At 34.6% G+C, this 18,568-nt stretch overlaps 1 protein-coding gene across 4 annotated transcripts; it reads left to right on the top strand.

The window, feature by feature from the left end:
* The first annotated feature begins 3,533 nt into the window (after positions 1-3,533).
* Positions 3,534-18,488, top strand: LOC140822436 (nuclear cap-binding protein subunit 1-like). 4 transcript variants are annotated; one of them, XM_073183232.1, is made up of 20 exons: positions 3,534-3,688; positions 3,840-3,899; positions 4,229-4,285; positions 5,823-5,894; positions 6,366-6,428; positions 7,032-7,208; positions 10,602-10,733; positions 10,894-10,960; positions 11,544-11,743; positions 12,796-12,866; positions 13,504-13,588; positions 14,451-14,519; positions 14,647-14,765; positions 15,345-15,483; positions 15,678-16,172; positions 16,318-16,623; positions 16,750-16,916; positions 17,053-17,164; positions 17,274-17,409; positions 18,362-18,488. In XM_073183232.1, the coding sequence occupies exons 1-19, from the start codon at positions 3,605-3,607 to the stop codon at positions 17,382-17,384; spliced, it is 2,586 nt and encodes an 861-aa protein (XP_073039333.1). In that variant the 5' UTR covers positions 3,534-3,604; the 3' UTR covers positions 17,385-17,409; positions 18,362-18,488. The 4 variants fall into 4 exon arrangements, with proteins under 4 accessions (XP_073039333.1, XP_073039313.1, XP_073039327.1 ...); XM_073183212.1 differs by having other exon boundaries at positions 12,793-12,866; XM_073183226.1 differs by having other exon boundaries at positions 12,793-12,866; positions 17,274-17,388; positions 18,340-18,472.
* The last annotated feature ends 80 nt before the right edge of the window (positions 18,489-18,568 follow it).

Raw genomic sequence — 18,568 nt, 5'->3', positions numbered from 1 at the left:
CGCTTTGATTTCTTCCCTTCTCGCTTTTCTCAATCTTCTCGCAGTTCGTTCGATCTCCGGATAAAAAATAAGCAAATCAGGGCTGTGCGATCTTATCATGCACTGTCAAACAGAGAAAGTGAATAAGTCAAAAATGAAATAAAATAAAAGCTCTAAATTAAAATCTAGACTAATTGGTAACAATATTGATATAAATTCAAATATGACACTCCCCGGCAACGGCGCCAAAAACTTGTTGCGTGTTTTCACTACCGCAAGTATACGATGTCAAGTTTTAGTACTGGTTAGAGTACATGTATCGATCCCACGAGGAGTGTGCATAAAAATGTATATCAATTCTTGTAATTAAAATAGCCAAGACTTTATCTAGAAAAATCAGTAATCAGATTTGTTTGTTTAAACGAATTAACTGAAAACAATGAAGTAATTAAGTCACCGAATTGAGAGATAATACTGAGAGAAATATCTAGAGAAATGATTTCACAAAGTTTCCACGATAATTATTCACAGTTTAATTTATCTTCCTGAATTCCAATCAATTAATGGCCAAGAACACTTAGATTGTTTTATTCCCCCTTTCCCAAGTGACGAATAAAGTGTATCTATCAACTTTCGATTCAATTATTCCTAATTAGAATCTACGTTTCATAGATAAATGCAAACTATGTTCTTACTAAGCCTCGCTAAAGTTATACGCCTTCCGAACGCTATAAACATTTAACGATGTGTCTCTAATGATCTATAATCCTAGTCCCTCTCCCGAGTTATAAGATTAATCAAACAACAAACAATTTATGGCCAGTAAATTGCAGTGCAGTAAGCGCAGAGAACACAATTAAACGAAAGCGGAATTCAATTAAATAAATAACGGTGTCAAATCATCGTATCAACAGAGTTACGTCATTCTCTAGAATGGGAATTTAGTTCATCACGAAATCCAAGAGAAAACAAGACATGTTTATGATTCTAGACATGTTTACGCAATAAAATAAAGAAACAAAGGAAAAGATAACAAATCGAAGTGTCGTCTCTGGCCCTTAGCTCCTAATCGTTATTACAATGCAATCTGATTAGGGTTTAATTAGTCACAGCGGAAAACGGGTTTAAAATTTCTTTACGACGAGCCCAAATATCTCTTCTATAATTTAAATACTAAAAATAGTATTTAATCTCAAATCATAAAACATGCCCACGTAAAATCAAAACCAATCACATACAAACAACTCATATCCTCGGGACATGCCCCGGTATATAGATACATATACATATATACTGGGAACAACATATAAAACCTCAACTCAACAGTGGCTCCCTCCAGAAGCCTCTCCGGTCTCCTGATATCCTGGAGTACCTGTCATTGTCCACACACAAAGACAACAACAGCCCCCCTTGGGGGTGAGCAAAGCTCCGTATGAAACAACCAATCATATATACCACAGATATCTAAACAATGATATATGGTATGTAATGCATGTATGTCGTGGAGGTATCAGGTCAAATGCCCATCCACTGAGCACATGTCAGAATCAATCGAATCGCTATCAAATCAAATCAATGCTCGAGCTGGCACACCGGCCGATATGGGAATACACATATGACAACGTCGACGAAGCGTCGTCAATCCCACATCTCATATCCAATCATATGGGGCCACAATTGTCTATGCTTTACGGGTCATATAATACCGGCATAGCGATTGTGTTCACAAACCCCGGAATCCAATCCAATCATATCAAGGTATCCAAGGATCATAGCTCAACGTGTATGTCATGTATCGATGTATGCATAAAATGATGTGTGTTAACAAAACATTTATTTGGTACATCGATACTCAAATCTCAATGTCATGTATGCCACATCAAATCATCAAATAGGCACATAGACACGTATTCAAATCCAATCCAATCAATCCAATCATATATCATATAATACAGATACCTGTCGTATGTTACCCGGTCGCAACATACCTCAATTCTTCGTTTCCAGTTGATGTAGCTTTAGATTGCAGTATAATAATCTATCTACATCAATAACATATTCATTCTAGTCAATAACATACTCCAAAATCAATAATATGAGTTTCAAATATCATTTGAAACTTCAATAATTCATATCAAATCAAAATCATATCATAATTCAATTCCGACTTCGAATATGAGTTTCTTGTCGGATATTCTACTACATATCAGAAATTCAATTTCAAATACATGCTATTCCAGCACTTTGATATTTAAAACTGCTGAAATCAGAAGAAAATTACCTCAGTCTAAAGCCCTCGACGCGCAGATAACAAATATATAATTTGTTTTGCGTTTAGACGGCGTTTCGAAGTCGATTTGAGGCGAAGAAAATCGGAATTCTCTCGTGTCTCTCTCGAAGTTTCTGAAAACAAATGAAGGAAACGATGCAGCAACTTGTTCTTATCCTTCACCGTTTACCGCGCTCGGGCGGTAGAATTCTCGCGCCCGAGCGCGAGACATTCTGCCCCCAACTCAAATATGTACCGCGCTCGAGCGGTCACAAATTACCGCTCGGGCGCGACATGTTCTGTCCAACTGCCATTTGCTTCGCGCTCGAGCGGTCATAAACTACCGCTCGGGCGCGAAGTGTTCTGCCCGAGAACTCACTTTGCATACCTTGGCGCTCGGGTGGTCATTTTCTACCGCCCGGGCGCCACATATTCTGTACAAATATATATTGTTGTACTAAATTGGCGTCCGACCACTCCACTCAACTCATATAACATTAATTCATATCCAATATTCATTTCTCAATTCCATTGTCATAATATACATCAAATACATAATTATATGACAATTTCATAAATTATCGATAATCACGTAGGATTTACGACAACACGATACACGGTCCTTACAATTGTCATGCTATCTCACGAATCACGTCGTGAGATAGATCTTCAACCCAACTCAATCTATCTCAACCCATAAAAAATATTATTTTTAATAATAGATACGAGTTAAGTCAACTCATGTTATTAATATAGAGCCGTGAAACGGTGTCAGAAAACATCTTATTTATTTTCATTAATCTAATTATTTATGAATACTTTTGATTGTTTCGACAATCATGTATGTTTTTTTTTTACCATTTTCTCCATACAAACAACCATTCTGTTTATTATTGTTGTAAGTATTTTCAATTCTCGAAAACACACACAATCTTTTTTTTTTCAAAATGAAAAATTAAAACAAGAAACAAAAATAGCTCCCGGTATAGAAATCAATAAACATCATAATTATAAATAATAAACTAAATTATTTTTATTGTATTTCCAGAGCTAATTAATTTATATTCTGACTAAATTAATTGAGTAAAAATATTTTATCCATTTATTTATGTTTATATGAAAATTTTAAAATGAAAAGGATTTTGGAAATAGAAAAGGCTCTCCGCATATTTATTCTGGAATAAAAGATGAAAAGTTGCATTTATTTATTTATATTTATATTATAAATTATAAAGGACATTATTTTTCCTAATATATATATATATAAGATTTTGAAAAGAAATTTAGACCCGCTTTCGAAGTCGTTAAACCCTCCTCCGTTCCCCAAGTTCACTCCAGCCTTATTTCGCCGCAGGAATGAGCAGTTGGCGAAATCTTGTTCTCCGAATCGGAGAGAATTGCTCGGAGTATGGTGGAAACACCGACTACAAAGACCATTTGGTACTTCTCACTTCTTGTGCTACTTTAAAACCCTAGTTCTCTACCTCTTAATTTCCGCCCTAAAAATTCTCATTTGATTGCATTCCGTTACTCCTGTCTCATTTACTTGACCGAACCTCAATATTTGATGCATTGGTTGTTTATATTGCAGGAGACTTGTTTTGGCGTTGTTCGCCGTGAATTGTTGCATTCCAGTGACGATATTTTATCCGTATGGAATTTTCCATGCTTTTTAAGCTATTTGGTTTGTTTGTTTGTTTATCGACTCTGTACTAAATTTTTTTCCTTCAATTCGATTGTTGTCTTTGATATTTACTTATTTGGCTTGTTGTTATCGATTAATGACTATTAGGATATTGATTGGATTAGAGGCATGTGACAAAAACAGCACTTCTAATTCAGTTGTTCAGTCAAATCCATCCTCTCATTTGTATAGATTTGCTTTTTTAACGTCAAATGAATTATATGCTATTTTTTCTTGTATAATTTTTTTTACGCCCAAGTTGCTTTATTTTATTTATGTTTCTATATATTTGGCAGTTTCTTCTCCAGTGTGCTGAGCAGTTGCCTCACAAGATACCTTTATACGCAACATTGGTATGCAAGCCTTTCCTGCTCAAGTTTTATTCTGCTTAATTTTGATGCTTTTTACTTATATTAATTCTCTTCAGTGTGCTTATGCGTGTTCGCACATTCTACATATGTATGATTGCTATGGTGTTTGTATATTGCTATTTGCTACTGCATGAGTCATCTTCTAAACAATGAAGATATTTGTTTATACCCATGGCAGTAAATTGGAACCGAAAAATGCATGTCAGATGGCCAATATTTGGTCTCACGTGTATTTTTGGGGGAATTATTTTAAGAGTTGTAGTTGGCAGATTGCCTATTACAATTCAAGTTGCAGAGGTTGGGTAAATTTAAACCATCAAATTTTCATGGCAGATATATTTGGGCCAAGTACCATCAGAGAATATGAAATCAAGCAGTACTGGAACTTTTTCCTCCTGCAGTCAAATAGCATTTTTTCTTCAATTTGAATCTTTGTAGGATGCGGCATCTCTTCAAATATTTGGTCTGTCTTGGATTTTTGGTGAATTTTTTGTTATATGTAGTCGCAGAATGTCTATTGAGTATTGACTATTGTAAATCAAGTTGATCGGAAGAATTTAAAATCATCAAATTTATTGGATGATATATTTGAGCGTAGTACCAATCTAAAAATATGAAATCGAGCATTGCTGGAACTCTTTCCTCCTGCAGTTATTAATTTTTCGAGTTCAGTTTAAATCATAGTTGTCAATAGCCCCGGTAGCCCTTGGCTATAGCGAATAGTGTGGCGAAGCGAAACCACATCACTACGGACCTCTACGTGCCATGGACTTTGCAATAGCGCTCGCTATCCTCGCTATTGGCACTATAGCGACAATCACGATAGCTGAAATAGCGGCGATATTGCAAAGCGAAGCTACATGCTTATTTTCTGTCCTTTTTTTTTTCTTTCTAGTTTTGGTTTTTTTGGCATGTACTTTTTTTCTTTAGGTTTTTGCTGAAAATTATATTTTTCTGCATTTCTTGCTTTATTTTTGTGTCTTCTATGATATTTCAATGAAAAACCTAAAAAATAATTTCAGGTTTTAGTATTTTACAATTAAAGTTGATGGAATATTATGCTAGAAATTAAGGTTTTTGAATTGATGTTACTATATGCTATATCTTTCAAATAACTCTCGCTATGCTATTCGCTATGCGCTGTAGCCACGGGCAACCTCTGCGTTACGGGGCGCTATGCGCGATTGACAACTATGGTTTGAATCTTGTAGCATTTTTTTCTTACTTTTTGATAAAGTCACAGGCCTGTTACACAAATCTGAAGAAAATATTGGTGATTGAGGAAGTTAGTTTTGCTGAAATCTTGGTGTTTCCGCTGATAAAATTTACTGATTTTCTATATGCCTAAAGAACAAGCAACTTCGCTATAACTGCCGTTTAGATTTGGTGTTCCATGTATATATTTGGATTCAGTTTGTATAAATACTTGAGCCATGTACAAATTTAAAAACACGTCATTATGATGTCAATTGTTTATGTCAGATACTAAATACTAAATGAATTTCTCTTCTAACTGTAGGTTGGGCTTTTGAACTTGGAAAATGAAGATTTTGTCCGTAATATTGTGGAGAGGATTCATGCTAATTTGCAGGTCTTGAAACCAAAATTGTGAACTTTGTTTTTTTTTATGTTTGTTCCTGTATCTTCTAAGTCATGGTTCTGATCTCTCTATTCTCCCGTCCCTCTTTCCACACACTCTCTCAAGCAAACCCAAAGGAGATGTCTCCTTGTGTGTAAAACACATGCACACCTACCAAAAAACATATGTATGCATGCCTGCTACCTTGATCCCAAAGTTGTGGTTTATTTTTATAGCTTTTCTGGATCTAGTATCTGCTGTAATCATGTCAGTTTGCGAAAATAGACTTCTATTGGAAGTTTGTATTTGGTAGTCTTGACATGATATGATTTTCTCTATGCTTTCTAGCACTTTTAGTTTCCATAGGACCGATATGGGCAAACTTATTGACTTTTTTTGTTGGCGTCAATTGTTCTGTCCCATTGGTTGTTTATTTTCAATTTATCCCCACTTATTGATATTTTTTCCCATTCTGACTGTCAGGCTGCTTTAGATGTTGGAAATTGTAACCGGATTCGTGTACTTATGCGCTTTCTGACTGTACTGGTATGTTTTTTGTGACTTTTTATTTCTCGATGAATACCTCTATCCTTAATCTTTATCGCGGACTGAAACAACTTTGTGTAATACACATATGCTTTGTACATGTAATGCTAAATATAGGTCTGCAGTGGATCCTCATACATTGATACCTCTGATTTGCTGAGAATTTTTTGCACTACTTTGTCTGAAGTAAAATAAATTTATTTCTCATGAAGCCTCGTATGCAATCTAACTTCAGATATGTTCTTTATTGTTCCAATTTCCAAATACAAGGAATTATGATTCTTTTTTTTAGTTCGTTGTGTTTATTAATCTGAAAAAGTGAATTTGAAACTCATGAGGCTACTCATGTGCTGTCTCAGGCTGACTATTTACTTTCATTATTTTGAATGCTATGACTTATTTTTCTTCTGTTCGCTTTTTTTAGTTGCTTTAAACTCGAGACTGAATTTTCAACATTTTATAAGAGTGATTTGAGTCTTAGTATAGTTCATTGATTGTAGTAATTTTTTAAATGATGATGTAATCAATCCTTTTCTTAAAATGAATTTTATACATACATATTCCATTTCTTTCCTTTTTTTCCCTTTTCTGGTCTGATTACAGATGTGCAGTAAAGTTCTCCTACCAAGTTCGTTAATTGTTTTATTCGAGACATTATTGTCGTCAGCAGCAACTACTGTGGACGATGAAAAGGGAAATTCCTCATGGCAAGCTTGTGCCGATTTTTATATAACTTGCATTTTATCCTGTCTCCCTTGGGGTGGAGCAGAACTGGTGGAGGTAAATAATTCATTTCTGCCTTCCTTCATGATTATTGTGCGACTCTAATAATTGGAAAGTTAGCAGTGATTTTTGGCTTTGTTGGTGTTCCTTTGAGATGGAGCATATTCCCCCACCCCACCCTTGCTGGTAGCCATTGTTATGTTGATGACGGCCTTGCGTTCTTGTCTGATGGAGGCACCCAAGGTGCCCATTAACATATAACAAAAACCCGTGGAGAAACATAAAAATGTTAATTACTTCATTTATCTCGTTCATATTTTACTTGAAAACTTTTGGTCTTATGCACCTTTTGCAAGATAAGATTATCATTCCTTACTCTATGGCTATCGATTTTGTTCCACTATTGTAAATTTCATGAAATAAACAATCATGTACGTGAGTAAGGCTTAGATCTAATATCTTGTTGGTATATAAAGTAGATCAAGTTGGAGAAAATATGCCATTAGAAGCGCTTGATAGAGTATATATAGAGCATAGTTGTCAATGCGCTCGCTATTGCCCGTAGCGAGGCGGAGCGAAACGAAGCACCATGGCTGCAGGGCGCTACGCGTACTACACTTCGAGATAGTGAGCGCTATCGTCGCTATCAATGCGATAGCGTCGCTATAGGAAAGAAAAGTTGTAGGGCATTTTTTTAAAAAATGATGCATAATTTTTTTAGGGCCATTTTGCACAATTTTTAGGGCCAATAATATATGAAATCAATGGTTCTTATCCCATCTAATTCAATCTTCTCCATTTCTCCCCATGGCCCATCAACCCTTATGTAAACCCTACCATTCTCCATTGTTTCTCCTCTTTTGTTGCTCGTGGCTCGCTGGACATTGGGCCGTCGGCCGATGGACTTACCTTACATATCGTCGGTAAATAGGAACATCTACACATCTACACCTACAGGAAGCTCGAAGGCGGACAGATCTAAATCTATACAGAAAAGGCCAATAAGAACGTGTACTAAGTTTAATTTTGTAGATGAAGAGGATGAATTCGACTTTGATGAAGAAAGTGAAGAAGAGAATGATGCTATGTAATTTCCAATGAAGAAGATGGTCTCGATCTTGATGAAGAAGATGAATTTTTGATTATGTTTTTTTAGTTTTAGAATTGAGGTTTTATATGCTTTGAACTTATATATTTATTATTTAAGCATGAACAATTGAATTAATTTTAGTATATGCTATATATTATATATGTATATATTTGTGACGCTTTACTTTCAAATAGCTCTCGCTACGCAATTCCCTATAGCCACGGGAAAACTGTGGCTTACGGGACGCTACGCACGATTTACAACTATGGTATAGACGATATGTTTCCATCACATATCCCTGGATCCAGAGGCTAGCTTTTTTTCTGAATCCATGGCTTATCTAGAAAATATGTGAGACGGTGATAAACATGAGCGCTTGCATTAGCTCTACAATTTTATTAGAAGTGGTCGATATTGGTGTAAGTTCGTATCTAGATAGATTTTTATGGGAAAAGTATAATGATGATTGTATTGGTTTTAATTTTTCTGTCTCTGCTAAGATCATCTTCTTGGAAATTGGTTATCTTGCCTTTCCTTTCATTTGTGTGACATGGGCTCTTTCCATGAGTGCCATACTTTGAGATAGTATTTAATCATATTGTCAAGTGCTAGGTTATATCTTCATATTTTGATTTATGTATTTTTAGAATGTTAGTCTTCTGAAACGGGATTTAGGCATGATCTCGAAGTCTGATACTTGTATACAATGACGTAGTTGTTAAAACTTACAATGCTGCACTTATCTTTGCATGCCTTGAAGGGGCTTGAGTTGCACTTTGAATGTTCTTTGAAAGTAAAATGTGTGAATTCAACGTAAAATTTATTTAATTGCCACTCATTTTTTCTCGTAATCTGATAATTATATGTTTTGTTGATATTCACTAACTTGTAAAGGATATCAATACATGTAACAAAATTTTTCTAGAATTTATATTTCATAAATAGTAAAAATTATGCAACAAATCATACGATTTACGGACTTCGATCGTGATATTCTTCATTTATGTCCTAATGCCTAGGGGGCTAGAACTTTTATTAATTCTCTCGGTTTAAAAGACAAAACTCACTTATATGAATGTAGTGGAAAATCTGTTCTCTAATGATGTGTGTGTGTCATAAAATTGATAATAATATCAAACTGATTGTATAGTATCATCCTCTTTGATTTATGGCGCTTCTTCTCAAATTGGACATGGAAAATTTACTTGGATTGTTCATTTGAAGAGCTACGTGTTTTGAAAATAGTATTGTATGCTTTCAATTTAGAGAGAGAGAGAGAGTGGACATATAGAGATCTCATGTTTCATTTTCTGTTGAGCAACAAAAAATAAATTTCATAACTGTGCCCATTAGATGATAGATAAGTGGAGATCAGACCAGCTGATATATAATCATGGGTAGTTGAACTGGATGATAGTCAGAGTGCCAGACAATCAGAGTAGATTGTTAAATGTGTGATTCTAAAACGAGAGACATAGAGAGCAGATATGTAGATGAACTAGATGACTAACTGGCAGTTAGAATAGATTGTGGAGAGCGTAGTCACTATTTATCATATGGTTAGCCTTTTCATGAATTAGAATTTAGAACCATTTTTTTATGTTATTCACTTGAATAGGAGCTTGGCTTAGTTTTTTGTTTGAGGTTGTTGCTTTAAGTTAACCACCATTTCTTTTTTGCTTGAATAGATTCAGGCGAGGCAAGAAAGCCTAATTCGAAATTCCCATTTTGTACTAAGACTCGATTGAGAAGTGGTGGGACACAATTAAATTCAGGGTTTCATGTTGGAGTTGTTAATTGTAGAGTTTAATTCGTTGTTGGTCTCAGATTTCTATAGGAATTGGGGTGTAGTATCATGTCAATCTACTTTGATTATGGATATCACTTCGTCTTATGTGGACCTTTGGTTCGCTTTTTGTAACTAATCTTATTACAATATAGTATTGCTTCTTATAAAAAATATTCAATTTTAAATGGTAGCAACACAGTAATAAAACAATGTAATATAACACATGATTTACATGGTGTGACCATGATAACATAGATCCACAACTTAATGTCTGGAGAATTGAATCAGTTCAAACTAGTCATCACCACTATATATGACTTAAAATTTCTTGATTTGAAGATTGTAGGAAATCCTTCCTATAGCTTCATCGTGAAAAATAATATTTAAAATACATAATCTCAAGCATGAAATATATTGTTGTGCGATAAGATGCCGTTAATATTTTTATTTTGATGCCACTACGTTCATTTCTTTTTTGCACTTTCTGCTTTTTGTTTTTTCTAAAATCTGGTAAATATTTTATGGTTATTTGAAATTTAAATTTTTTCTGTTTGTTTTGTTTGATTGCTAGCAAGTCCCCGAGGATATAGATAGAGTTTTGGTGGGAATACAAGCATACATGAGTATCAGAAGACATGTTTCTGACACTGGTTGCTGCACATTTGAATATGCTGATGAGAGGAATCAGGGTGATGTCCAGAAAGTAAGTTTGTCATTTTGTTTTCTTCTTAAATCTAGTTGCCTTTCTTTTTTTCCTTATCTTTTGCTAAATGAAACATTTGTATGCAAATCTGTACAAGTCTTCACAAGTATTTATCAAATGCTATTTTCTATTTTTAATTGTTTAATGTGTACATCCTTAGGACTTCTTGGAGGATCTATGGGGCCGGATTCAAGATCTTTCCAACAAGGGATGGAAGGCGGATAGCGGTATGGTTACATTTATCTTTGTTTTTGTTAGTTTCCTCAATCCGTCAAGATGCTCAAACATCAGTTATTTGTTCAATATTTTATTTATATTTAACAACATTATCAGATATATTTAATATTGTGGACATTAAAATCCCCTATAATAAATGATTTTTTTTATTTAAGTGCCTTCATTAAAAGGGCATCGAGTGCGTTGCTTATTGTTTTACTTAATTGCATTTTCATCCAGAAAATTACATCATACTTTAACTTCTCTAAATCCATTTGCTTCTCCTTCATGGTGAACTTTTGCTCACTAGAACTGTCTAGGTCCCATTTTGGTCCATCTGCCTCATAGAAGTCAATTTTCATGGTTGCCGGAATCATAACCTTAAGTGCATATAAAAGGAACCTGCACGAAATTTTAACTTGGTCAAATGCATTTTGTTTTCATCATCAACTTGGAGGTTAAATGTTTGATTTAGGTTACTCATTAAGTTTAGGTGCTTGCTTGATTCTTTCAGAAACCTTATATTTCTACTTGTAAATTTTCTTTTTTTGTTGTGTTATAAAAAATCTTATCTGAGTTTTATTCTTACTCCAGTACCCAGACCCCACCTTTCATTTGAACCACAGCTGGTTTCTGCAAAGTCTCATGATTTTGGTTCCTTAAACTGTCCTGAGCAACCTAAACCCCCGGCTGAAGTAACAGGGATCACTTATGGCATACAGAAGCATGAAGCTGAATTGAAATATCCTCCGCGTATGCGCAGCCTCAATATTTTTCCTTCTAGCAAGACAGAGGTAATTCTACTACAGTGCATTAGTGTTCTTATGTTGTCCAAACCTAGTAAGTGTGAACTTTTATTACTTTTTATTGGCTCAGATGCAAATCTACTGATCTACAATAACATGCGGTTTCTTTTTTGGTATGTCGTACCTTAATAACATCTTTGGGCTTCTTGTGATTGCGGAAATTTTTTGGTTTTAACAATTGTCTTCCAAAACTTAGTTTTGATCTTCAGTTCAATGTTCATGTCACTTACTTAAATGATTTTAATGCAATCACTTTTCATTCAGTTATCATGGGTTATTAAGTAGTGTTTTGCCATGCTTCAAGCTTGAGGTGCTTTTGGTAACGACTGGATGGCGAAGTAATTTGTTGGGCTATATTGATAGCTCACTAGGACAGAAAAGAAGAAGATCAGGATCACTTGCTACTGCACTGTTCATTTTCTTATAGCATTTGGCTAAAGGTGATCCATGAAATGGGTTTTCTGTGGTCCTTTCCGAAGAAAAAAAAAATAGCTCACTAGGACAGGATCCAATCTATTTTTCTTCTTTGAACATATATTGAGTTTCATCGCCTTTCGAACTGTTCCAGGGGTGTGAAACACAATATGGAGACCTCCTATATTTTCTCCAGTTCCGTTTGCCTTGATGAGCTAGAAAATAATCATAGTAATTTAGAACCATAACATGCTTGTTATGACAAGTCACGTGAAGTTTTACCCTCATCAGATTTTCAGGAAGTGGCAAAGTAAATCACCATGTATCATTGTCTTTATTGTGCTCTAGTGGCTGGTCCTTGCTAGTGTTGTGTGAATCTTTGCACTTTTATCCAAGCTTGGTGGTTCTTTTTTTTATCCTTTTTAATTTTATTGAACAAATTACTCCTCAGCTGTATGTCTTGAGGTAGAACTTGTGTGCTTTAAACTTTTGGCACCTGAAGTTTGCGCCTGCACAGAAAGTATTTGGATTATCTTACAGTATTTTGTTGGTGGATTTGCGTTGATAAGTTTTGATGGTTTATCTTTTCATTTGTGGCTCATCTCCCTCTTTTGTTCCTTCAGCAGGATTTGCAACCTATAGATCGGTTCGTTGTGGAAGAATATTTACTAGACGTGCTTCTATTTTTGAATGGCTGGTTAGTAGATTTACTAATTTCGGTTTTCTAAGCTATGTTATTTCACCCTTTCAGTTCGATGAAACGGTATTTTTTTGCTTCAAAATAGATTCCCTTTTCTGTTCAGTTTACGTTATGGTAATTTATTTGAAGATGCAGTCTAAGAATGTTTCGGATTGTTGGCTTTGGGAATTCAAATAGAGGTTTAGAAATTTTGTTTTAGTTTGCTAGAAGTTCTGGATGTTGCGATTGTGACTTTGTGTGACTTGTTTTGTTCTGTGAGACTGCGAGTCTTTGGTAGCAAGGGGACAATTTTCATGAAAGAGAGGATTTTGGCGAATGAAAAAATTCAAGATTTGCTTTAATGATATTGATTTTGATACAGAAGCTAGAGATGAACTTTAGATGGCTGAAGATTTTTTTTACCAGACATGCTTGGTTGATTAATTTATCGATCATGTTATGCTATTGATATGTTTTGTCAATCAAGGTGTTACAATTGTTCTAACCGCTTGGTTCACGCGTTCAATCTCTAAGTGTTTGGAACTTGGTGTGCATGCGGGACTTCTTTTTGTGCCATCGTCTTATCACAAAATAAAATTTTCATTTTAGCGGAGTTCTATCTTAATTTTCGCTTTTGTGTTTCACGCAAAGCTAGTCGAAAGGAATGTGCTTCATCCATGGCTGGTCTACCTGTTTCCTTCCGATATGAGTACCTTATGTGCGAGACAATATTTTCCCAGGTACCAAATCATGTTACTCCAATCTTTTGGCTATCATGGTGCTCCAAATTTTTAGCCATCACTCTTTTTTCCTTTCTTATGCAGTTTGATCTTGATTTTACTGAATATTTATTTGGTTTGATTCTCTGAATTGATTTTATAAACTGTTTTAGAGTGAGACTTACGCTGTAAGAGTATGCTAGATATTGGTGGGAAGCGGATCACAGAAGCAGAATTCAGTTGTCAGTTTTTGAAGTTCTCTTTCTGTGCTTAGATCGAACAGTGCAAACAAAATCACATATCACTTATTGGAAAAGGTATCACATAATGTAGGTGCACCACCATTGTCATCACACTCCAGAAGCTCAACAGGATTTGAAATATTTGTATCACTATAAAGTCAATGAAAATCAAGGTTCTAAAAAGTGCGAAGCATGACGAAACCTCACGTTAAGCTTAAGCGGGTTTAGCACGATGTTAAGCTTTTTTACTTTAATTTAAATTATATCAAGCCAATTAATAAATTAAAAAACACGGATTTTAAAAAAAGATTAAAAAACACACCGGTTAGTACGATATTAATTGTGCTTGATGGGGTCAACCTAAGGTTGACTTCTTTTTCAAGCATTTGCCTGAATATTACCTTTTCTTCACTCTTTGCGCTTAATCTGCTTTTTCGCACATTTTAGAACAATGCTGGAAAAATAATAGTAGTAGATGTGGAAGTAGTGGATGCTGTGATATTAATTGCAATGGCAAATTAGCTATATTTATAATAACAATAAGTGAGGGAAATTCCCCCGAGGAGTGAGTCAGAGTGCTACCTTCTTTTAACACTTGTTTCATATGCATTGTGGTTTTTATTTGTCTTTATGTCTTGCAGATTCTCTTGTTACCCCAACCGCCATTCAAGCCCATCTACTATACCTTGGTCATCATGGACCTCTGCAAGGTATCAACGATTTTTCCAATTTATCCTATTTTTAGTTGCCCAGACTTGCTCCTTTGTAAATGTATTTCAATCTATTGTTGGTTATGAAACACCTTTCAGGTGTACTGACCCTAGAGTATTATTTCAGGCTCTTCCAGGTGCCTTTCCGTCTGTTGTAGCGGGGGCTGTTCGTGCTCTTTTTGATAAAATTGCTGATTTAGACATGGAGTGCCGTACACGCCTTATCCTTTGGTTTTCACACCATTTGTAAGCCTGCATTTTGAATATTTTTATTCGCTAATAGCCTATTTTTCCTGTTAGATGCTTAGTTGGTCCCTGATCTGTTATCTAACAACATTACAAATTCTATTAATGGTGTATTAAGGTGCCAATATAATCTAGCTTACAAAAAAGTATTTGCCCAATGGGTGACCTGGTGAATGATATAAACCAGCTTGAAGACTACCCTGTAGTCGGAGAATGTGATTATTTCCCCCCTTACATAAATAGTTAGTAATCACTTAGTTTCAATTGTCCTTTATTGTGTTTAAGAAGTAAAACATATCAAATTTTATGATTTCCTGGTTGATTTGTGTGGTGATTGCGGTTTTTTTTACCCCAAATCCCTTTCCTTCCTACTTCCTAGAAAGGAAATTGTGCTGTAAAATGGCTGATTTTCTGCATGTTGCAAATGAATGCAAATTATGCAACTAGCTAAGATTCTTCTGGTTTGGCATTTTTTCGTCAATGGTTCCTGCTTGAATGTGCCCGGTCATCTATGTTATTTTTGAATGACACATCAATTATAAGAATTACTTCCACAATTTGGTGGCATTTTTGTTGCAGGTCTAATTTTCAATTTATTTGGCCATGGGAAGAATGGTCTTATGTTCTTGACCTCCCAAAATGGGCGCCTCAAAGGGTGTTTGTTCAGGAGGTTTTGGAAAGGGAAGTGCGGCTGTCATATTGGGACAAGATTAAACAGGTATTGTATGCCACCTATAATTTACTTTTTACTCCATTTTGTTTTAAACAAATGTTCATCTTATTATTCATAGCATATTGTCCATCATATTATTTGAATTAAATTGAGTGTATTAAAGGTCTAAAACGTTCTTTCATTAATAGGTTCCGTTTTGATTAATTTATTATCATTATTTTTGAAAATTTTGCATAAAGAGTGTTGAGAGTGCTCCTGCTTTAGAGGGGTTGCTGCCACCAAAAGGTACTCCAAATTTCAGATACGGTGCAGAAGATGGGGATCATACCGAACACAGCCTCTCAGCAGAGCTCAATGGAATGGTGAAAGACCGATTAACTTCTCGTGAAATTATCTCATGGATTGAGAGTCGAATAATTCCTGAGCAAGGGCTAGATGTCACGCTCAGAGTGGTTGTTCAGACTCTTCTCAATATTGGTTCAAAAAGCTTTACTCATTTGATTACTGTCATAGAGAGGTATGGCCAGGTCATCGCAAGGATTTGTTCTGATCAGGAAAAGCAAGTTGCACTGTTATCTGAAGTGAGTTCTTTCTGGAAAAACAATGCTCAAATGACAGCCATAGCCATTGACAGATTGATGGGGTATCGCCTTGTATCTAATCTGGCTATTGTAAGATGGGTCTTCTTGCCAGAGAATGTTGAGCAATTTCATGTTTCTGATCGCCCCTGGGAGGTATGATTTTGGTTAGCCTTTGAAGATTTTCTTTGCTCTTACTAAGTTCCCCCTTTTAATGCAACTATGCAAGTCACTTCACATAACCAATTTAACCTGATTTTTTACTGCTATTTGATTTGATGAAGCTTCTTTTCTAATACAGGTCTTGAGAAATGCAATTAGCAAAACATCCAATCGCATTACTGATCTGAGAAAAGAGATATCAGTCCTAAAAAAGAATGTGGTCTCCGCTTCTGAAGCTGCATCAAAAGCGCAATCTGACTTAGAGGATGCAAAGTCAAAGCTTACTCTCACCCTTGTGGATGGTGAACCTGTTCTTGCAGAAAATCCTGTGAAAATGAAACGTTTGCAATCCAATGTTAATAAAACAAAGGAGTCCGAGGTCTCTTTCCGCGAATCCTTGGAAGCCAAAGAGGCTCTTTTTGCTCGAGCTGCTGGTGAAATTGAGGTTCGTGTAGTAACTGTTTGGTTTTTGGCTAAAAGATAATATCACCAAATTTGAAATTATTTTCATTTGAATCCCTTTGTCCTGTATGAGAGCATTGACCTCGGCGAGTCATTGATGGACATGCAGGAACTATTTATTTTCTTGTACAAAAACTTTTTGAAAGTATTGGCGGGACCACTTCGGGATACAGAAGGTACCTTGCACCCTTTTCCCGAGGCAGATGAAATGTCTATTGACGAGGAAGATTCTCCTGCAGCGGAGGTGGATAATGCTGATGAAAGACCACAAAAAAGGTGCCTTCTTTTTCTTAATCCCATTGCCACATATATCATTGTGCCTATTAAGTTGTTTCCGTGCGCGTCTGTGTGTGATATATATACATAAAAACTTCTCATGCTGCTTGTTGGTTTTGGGGGGGAACATTTGTAGTCATCCCAATGGTAAAGAGCCCAGAAACGAGTATAATGTTGGTGAAAAGGAACAGTGGTGTTTATCAACCTTGGGCTACGTCAAGGCCCTCACTCGTCAATATTCTTCGGAGGTAATATTCTTCCTTGCCATGCACCGTTCCCATATTTGTCTGATCTTTTCTGTAGTTTTCCAGTAATATTCTGAGCTGATATTCGTCTCCGTTGTGCTGTTGTCGGTAGATCTGGTCTCATATCGAGAAATTAGAGGCCGAGGTATTGATCGAGGACGTTCATCCCCTTATACGGAAAGCTGTGTACTCTGGTCTGCGTCGACCTACTGATGGCTTTTAGCGTCGTTTTTTATAACTAGCATGATGTACGTGCGTTGCACGTAATTTCAATTATATTATTAAAATTTAAAAAATATGATTTTCTAAAAAAAATTAGAATCATTTTGTTATTTATCTGAGCTTAATTTCTTATCATATTAGACGATTTATAAAAATTTATATAAGTTATTTTCAAAATTGTTTTTCATATTAAAATTCAAGCAGTTGATTTTATGTTATATAATAAATTGTAATGAACATAATATATAAAACAAAATGAACTGAAACAAATTTTTTTAAAAAAATTATATATTCAAACACAACGTAAAAATTAAATAACCTAAAATCAACCAAATTATGTATTTTATCAATGTATAAATCATAATCTACAAAAGCGAAGCGTATTAAAGATAAATAATTATCAATTTAAAATCAATATGACTAACTCTTAAAAACAATATTAATAAAAATGAAATAGTAATATTGATAGTAAAATAACTCATAATATTTAATTTAACCTCCTAAATTTTTTTTTTACTTTTTATTTTTACAATTCTATATATCATGGATAATAAATTCTAATATCGATCTTTCCTAAACTAACATTGATGACTGTTAATTTCTTGTTAAATAAGTTTTAAAATAATAAATAAATCAATATATGTAAAAAAACGGACATTCAGATAAGATTATATGGTAAATATCAAATAAACTCATATAATAATTATTAAATATAGATTTGAAACTATATGATTTTAACCATTAAAATTTGAAATATAACAAAAGAAACATGTAGAGAGAATTAAAAGGATAAAACATATAAATGTAGTATAAAGATGAGTTATTTGGTAAAATTAATATATGAGTTACATTCTAATCTTGAAGTCATGTGTATAGAAGGTTAATTTTGTCATTGCACAATTGGAAAACAATGTCCTTCATCCACACTTTTATAGGTATATAGAATATAGATATAGATATAGATATAGATTATTGTAGTTGTACCATGAAAGTGTCGCTTATTTGATTCGATGCTTAATTTCTCAAGATAACCAGTTTTTACTGTCAAATTATTTGGGGTTTTTTTCGATTAAACAATACAATACAAATATTAAAAAGTACCAAAATATATTTGTAAAAACAAAAAAAACAAAACAGTTGAAAAAATTTATAAACAAAATTAACTTTTAAAGCTTTTGTTGTTTG

The sequence above is a fragment of the Primulina eburnea genome, chromosome 2, assembly GCF_022965805.1.
Source record: "Primulina eburnea isolate SZY01 chromosome 2, ASM2296580v1, whole genome shotgun sequence".
In the NCBI taxonomy this organism is placed as follows: Eukaryota; Viridiplantae; Streptophyta; class Magnoliopsida; order Lamiales; family Gesneriaceae; genus Primulina; species Primulina eburnea.
The sequence above is the reverse complement of the archived record's forward strand: the minus strand, read 5'-3'. Positions and strand labels throughout refer to the sequence as shown.

What these genes read in the sequence shown, in the direction of transcription:
- LOC140822436 (XM_073183212.1), top strand. Translation starts at nt 3,605, where the DNA reads ATGAGCAGTTGGCGAAATCTTGTTCTCCGAATCGGAGAGAATTGCTCG. An exon ending in CCGACTACAAAGACCATTTG is followed by an intron (nt 3,689 to 3,839) that starts GTACTTCTCACT and finishes TTTATATTGCAG; the next exon opens with GAGACTTGTTTTGGCGTTGT. An exon ending in CTTCTATTTTTGAATGGCTG is followed by an intron (nt 12,867 to 13,503) that starts GTTAGTAGATTT and finishes ACGCAAAGCTAG; the next exon opens with TCGAAAGGAATGTGCTTCAT.